Genomic DNA, 6419 nt, shown 5'->3' with positions numbered 1-6419 from the left:
CTCTTTCCCTCAACTTCCTAGTCAGCTCCTGCAGCTGCTGCTTCTCCCGTTCTAACTCTGTGATTGTGGCCTGGCGCTGAAAGTGTTTGTCCTGAAGGCTGAGGAGAGCAGCGTTTTCCTCCAGTATTACTTGGTTCTGTACTCCAGGCTTTTCTTGATGTGTCTGGAGCGTTCCATGTAGCCAGGCAATTTCATGTGCTTTTACTTTTTCTAAGAGCTGTGTATTCTCCTGCTCTAGGTACTGGTTTTCTTGACAATGTTCTTCTATAATATGGGGTACATTCATAATCTTTGGTACACACTCTTCCGGTGTCTGATTTAGTTCAAGGACCTTTTCATCAGGTCCGACTTCCAGGTTATCTAAATGGGCTTCCCATAAGGAGAAGCAGTCATACGGCAGCACAGCTCTTTCTTGCAGCTTCTCCACCTTGTCTTGAAGTCTCAAAACCAGAACATGCAGTTCCTCATTTTCTCTTTTGACCTCGTCATAACTCTTTTCCAGGGTAAGGAATGTTTCAGTCAATTCTTCAATTTTCTTTAGCTCATCCTGTAATCGGAACATTTCTGAAGTGAGTTCTTTGTTATTTTCTAGTGCTTCATCGTACCGCGTCTCCATCACTCTCAGCTCTTCCTGAAGACACTCGTTTTCTCTACTAGCATCTTCATATAACAATTTATACTTGGCGGAAGCCTCAGGGATTCTTTCAAGCGTCTTTAATTTCTTTTTTAGCACAGAAACATCAAAAAGTAAGTCCTGTTTCTTTTCAGAAGCTCGGTCACAGTCTGCGCGTAAAATCATTAGTTGTTCCTGAAGCTGGCCAATGTGATTCTTTAGGTCCCAGGTTTCAGTCCTGGTCTCCTCACTATTTTCAAGCTCAGAAAAACTCTCTATTGATGCTTCAGACTCCTCTATTCTGACCTCCTGTCTCTGACCAGAGCTTGTCCCCGTACTTTCCAGATCCCGGACCTCATCGCCTTGCAGGTCACTTAGGACGTGCTGCATTGTTCCACCTTCTACTTGTTTCATTCGGTTTGGCAGTAAAAATGGCTCTGTTTGTTCCTCGGAATTTCCAAAAAACCCAGTAGTTGGCTCATCTAAACAAGAAGACATTACTGACTCTGGCTCTAATTTTTGCAGCCTCTGTTGCAACCTAGAAATTTCAGTTGCCATTTTCACATTTTCCTTCACTGCTCGTTCATGAGCTCTTTGCAGGCTTAAGAGGACGCCTCCGTTCTCTTCCAACAGCTGCTCTCCTTGCTGGAGCAGGGACATGGCTCCACTTCCTGCCACTTCCTCCCTTCCCACTGCCTGGCAGCCATTCTGAAGCCTGGAGGGAGGAGATCCCACCTGCTCCATTTCCTTCATTTTATTCTGAAGCCTGGAGATTTCTGTGCTCATCTCAGCCCTCTCTCGATCTGCTTTCTCACAGGTCGCTCTGTAGACACTCTCCACGGCCAGAAGCTTGGACATCATTTCCTGCCTCTCCTGGTCACGTTCCCTTTCGAGCCTTTCAAGCCTCTGGCTGGCCAGCTGCTCCGAGGCGCCTGCCTGGCACAGGACCTGCTCACGGTCCTTCAGTTCTCTTTCGTGACTGCTCTTCAGCTCAAGTATCTGGCTGGACAGCAGACTTTGCTGACTTTCGGACACAGTTCTTAGATCTTCCAGGTCTTTGAGTAGCTGCTGTCTCTCAACAACCAGGCTATTCAAATGTTCTCTGTATGTTTTCTCCAGCATCTCTCTCTCCTGGGTCAGGACCAGAGAAGTCGCTTTCTCTCTCTGGAGAGTCTCTTTAAGCTGCTCCTGGGCTTCTGCACACTCCTGGGTGAGCTCATCCTTCTCAAACTCCCACTGGGATCTCTCCTCGCGCTGTTGTTCCAGGGCCTCCTTCAGCTCTCGGCGGTAGTGCCCCTCCAGACTTCGCAGAGCATTTTCATATCTCTCAGCGACTTTCTGACAGTCAGCCTGAAACTGGGCTTCTATCTGAGAGGTTCTTCTATTACACTCAGTTTCCATTTTTTCCCTAAATGTGGTCAACATACAGCATTACTGAAACTGCCATCAACTCCAGAAGCAAACAAAATACATTTTCCCATGCATAGAAGAAGCAGCCAAGCAAACAATTTAAATATTTTCTAAACATGGTCTTCACTTATTCCTATGTGATTCAGTTATACTGAGAAGGGATCTCATTTCTGAGAGCCAATGCTGGCAGCCATAATTAATTTAAAAGACTTACTTACCTCTTTCTGCATTTAGAAGGAAAATTTAGAAACCAGATTCTTTGGTTTACTCCCAGATGTATTTGTTTATGGATTTTTAGCCAAAAACGTAGGCTGACATTTCACATTAAATGTTCAAATGCATATTAGCCTAAACCCTAATTTGGGAAATACATAAAATTCTTCCATTTTAATTAAGTAGACATTGGTGGATAAATAGTCATATAAACCACACATATTAACAAATTCATTATGTTTTGCTTTTTATTTAATAAAGTAGCACCGGGTTAAAGTATGACGCACCAAAGCCCTGAAAAGTACCTGAGATTTCACGTGAGGAAAGTAAGCACAAAATGGTGTTTCATAACTCTGGAAAGAAATGTAACTTTGCCCAGAATCTAGCTTATAAATGGCCTTTCTCAGAAAACAGCAAGACTGAACTAGGAAGAAATCACATTTGTGATAATCTTATCCTCATCTGGAACCTTAAAAAGTACATGCCTGATACAAAAAATACTTTCCTCTTTCTAAAAAAAAGTTTCAATACCCCAAGGTAGGCTTATATCTAAACAACGGCAAAACAATCTGAAAAACTAAAAAAGAATCTAGTCAGTCAGTGGGCTATTATGTCTTCTGATTTTTCAAAGTCTCCTTAATTGACTGGGATTTCTGGTGCCCCCAAGAAACGGTGCCCCAGGTTCCTCCATTTCCCCCATTTTCTTACCTTCCCTCATGTAGTTCCCTTTGGTGTTTTTCCAAGAGCTCTTTTTGCAATTCCTCTTTCTCAAGAGTATGCTTCTGCACCAGGCTTTTCAGCTGTTCCTGGTGAACTTGTTCTAGTTCCTGAGTCAAGCTTCTCACCTTCTCTTCTGTCCAGGCACCATTTTGAATGAGTTTTTCCCTCTCTCCATTAAAGCTTTCCTCTGCCTGCTGCAGCCTAGCCCTTAGCTCCATCTCATGCTCCAGCCTCAGCTCCTCCTGCAGGTGAGCCTTTTCCTCATCCCACTTCATTTCCAGTTGTTTTTTCTCCTCCTCATGTCTGCAGATAGCCGTGTGTTGTACCTCCTTGAGTGCCACTGTCTGGCCCTGAAGTTCTGCAATTTCATTTTTAAGGTCACTTATTTGTTCTTCCAAGATGTGCACTTCATTCTCATACTTTTGCTTCACGTTCTCCTGCTCCTTTTTACAGGCAACCTTGGTTTCATCTAGCTGCTTTTCATAATGATGCACCTGAAGCCAGAAAGTAAAACCACCACAATGTTATTCAACTCAAGGCCATGCATGGAAAGGTGATGGGGCAGTAATTACTTTTCTCCTACAAGACATTCCTCAGTTTTCCCATTCTTTGTTTTAAAGTAACAATTCAAAAACACATTAAATAAGGTATTTTTAAGTCAGGCATGGTTTGATTACCTTTTTAACTTGGTTGAATTTTATTAGTTTCTGAACAACTCTATTAAAACTGACTAGACCTTCACAGAGATACCATTTGTCTCCACTCAGGGAGACAAACTCAGGGCCTTAACATAGTTAATTAAATTTAAGTATTTGTTTAACACCTGTCAGGTACCCTGCAGGCCTCGTGGGGACACAAAGTTGGGTAAGACATAGCCCCTGTCATTAAGGAAAAACCACTCCAGACATGCTCACGACAACTACAAAAAAGTATACTACAAGTCAGAATAAAACATATAAAAGGTATAGGAAAAATAGTTACAATGTAACCTGGGATTCAAAGGAGGGAAAAATCACATTTGGTTGGGAGAATTCAGGAATGTAAGAGGCAGCATTTGATATAAAGTCTGAAGGTTAAGTAGATTTTCAAGAGGTAGAAAGAAATAATAACACAACACGTAATAGCATGAGCAAAAGAGGACAGGTTGATGAAGAGCAGCAAACTACCTAGTTTGGCTGGAACATAAGGTAACTCAAAGGAATGCTAAAAGAGAAGACTGGAAATATAACCTAAAGCAACATGGTAAAGGGTTTTGAAGGCCAAGATTCAGAATTCGTACCTAATTTAGGAAGTAATGCTATATCGAAGGGATTTTTAGTTTTATTAAGATGTCTTTCAATGAGCTGGAAATAATGTAATCATCTGCAAGTTCCATGCTTGCTAGGACTAAAGATACCACATTTTTAAGAAACTCTCTCCTATGAGGAAAAGGCCTCACCCTTGGCCTGTGAAACCATGCTGAGGTAATGCGTTCCTGGTAGGCAACAGGACACAAGAGGAAATGTATAGAAAGTGCCGCTCTTTGAGAAAAAAGAATTGAGAATGTCCTACATGCAAAAGCTTGTCAGAGCTCAAAGAAATCAGAGAACAGGACTGATAAAAAGGTCTTACTTTATCTTCAAGCTCCAGTCTCAGGCAACACAAGTCCCTGTGATGTTGTTCTTTCATCTGTTCGATGACCAGCTCCGCCTCGATGCTCATATTCAATGGATTGCATTCTTCAGAACCAAGCCCTGAAAACACATCGGATCTGTTGACCCTGCAGCAGGTTCTTTCAATAACACAACTGGCATCTAAGGAAGGATATCCAGTTTAATTGAGGAATAATTTTTAGCTTAAATTACTACAGATGAGATCTACTAGGAAACAACAGAAGCCAAGAGAAGTGTCTTGTTTTTAAGTATTAGGAAAAACAAGAAAAAGTGACGGTGAACAGATTCTTTCATGTACAGGCAATGTACCAAACCTTAGTAGAATCCAACAGAATAGCAGGTGGGAATAGATGTGGAAATTGTTGCTTAAAGGTGACCTCCTCCTAATGAAAATCCTGCAGAGTGAGGTAGTTAGGTCAAACCAATCAGCCTTCTTTCCATCCAATGAATACTGAGTGACAAGTTAGCAGAGGGGCAATGTGGCAGGAGAATGAATGGCCAGCATACTTGCTATGCTTTGAGGTGTTAACTTCATGGGTCAAGATATCCAACCCACCCCTCAACATTACAAAAGATTCAGTATTGTAATATTAATTTCCTGTAGTGCAGATAGGGCCTTACCTTAAATTATCAGCTAAATTTTTTTAAAGAATAGGGCATAGGTTAGGAACCTGGATATAGGCAGATTCGATAGAAAATTCTCAACTCATTCATATGAGTTCACCTCTGCAACTGCCCATGATGATGACTGAGAAGGACACTGAAATGTGAAGCATAAGCTGAGGGCTGAGCTAGTACAAAGACAAAATGATTTACATCTACTACTACGTGGAAATCTCTTAAGGCAGGGGACGCAAAAAAGCTTTTCATGTGGAGATACACAGGCAGATGCAAGAAAGAGCGTAAGTCTAGCATCTGGAATCGGCAGTCCTGCTTTGGGCTTTCTCTTCATCTATCGTGGCACATCCCCAACTGAGAAGCGATACCTGGGGTGTAAACCACCCCAAGATGACACAGCCTCATGTACCCATGAGGAGAACTCCCAGCCCTTGGTCATCTATGGAAAAGCCCAGAAAAGCTTCTGAGATACATCATATCAGTTGGGCTCCATTCTTATACCACAGTAAGGCTACAGAGTACAGACTTAGAATCAGAGGAAAGGTGTTCAAGCCTGTCCCTGTCCCCTCCCCAATCCCTTATTTATTCCAGAATAAATAGGTAAGGAGAAGAATAAACAACCCTTGTAAGAACCTGCACTCCTGTTCCAAGGAGCAGTGGGGAAAACTATTGATGATGAAGAATTGATTATAAACCCTTTCTGAAACTGAAATTCAACACACTGGAGGAAAGGGGCAGGATGCCAGGAGGGAGGAAAAGAGCTGATAATGAATGTAGGAGGGTTCCCAAATGACTCTGCCTTCCAACCTTGCTACTCAAAATCCTCCTCAAAGGTACGGACAACCAAGGTTTATTTATCTTATTTGTTGTTTTGCAGACATTTAGCACAGCCAGCATAAGGAAATCAAATTTTGTGGTTTCTGGCTGGCTCGCTCTCCAAAACACTGTCATACCAGTTAGGCACTCTTTTAGAAAGGGAGGATTCAGCAATAGCTCAGTGACTGAATTCTAACACTCCCAAGGCCTGGATTCTCACACTTGTGGCCAGTTTTTTTTTTTTTGTAACAAACGAAGCAAATATCCTTGTGGTTTGATTTTTCCATTTCTTTGTTGATGCATATAAAAATCAGATGGAAATATTCTCATAAAGACTTCAAGGACAAATGAAAAAAACAGACCACAAGTGAAACAGC

At 42.0% G+C, this 6419-nt stretch overlaps 1 protein-coding gene across 2 annotated transcripts in view; it reads right to left on the bottom strand.

Annotated features, from left to right (window-relative positions):
• NIN (ninein) overlaps positions 1 to 6419 on the bottom strand; it is a 96268-nt gene that overhangs the window by 29759 nt on the left and 60090 nt on the right. For both annotated transcript variants that reach the window (XM_007446606.1, XM_007446607.1), the window contains exons 14-16: positions 4568 to 4689; positions 2945 to 3450; positions 8 to 2021 (exon numbers count right to left, since the gene is read on the bottom strand). In XM_007446606.1, the coding sequence (XP_007446668.1) occupies positions 8 to 2021; positions 2945 to 3450; positions 4568 to 4689 (2642 nt within the window). The remainder of the gene's footprint in view (positions 1 to 7; positions 2022 to 2944; positions 3451 to 4567; positions 4690 to 6419) is intronic.

Source organism: Lipotes vexillifer, unplaced genomic scaffold, assembly GCF_000442215.2.
Source record: "Lipotes vexillifer unplaced genomic scaffold, Lipotes_vexillifer_v1.1 scaffold124, whole genome shotgun sequence".
NCBI classification, from domain to species: domain Eukaryota; kingdom Metazoa; phylum Chordata; class Mammalia; order Artiodactyla; family Lipotidae; genus Lipotes; species Lipotes vexillifer.
This window is presented reverse-complemented; position numbering and strand designations above follow the sequence as displayed.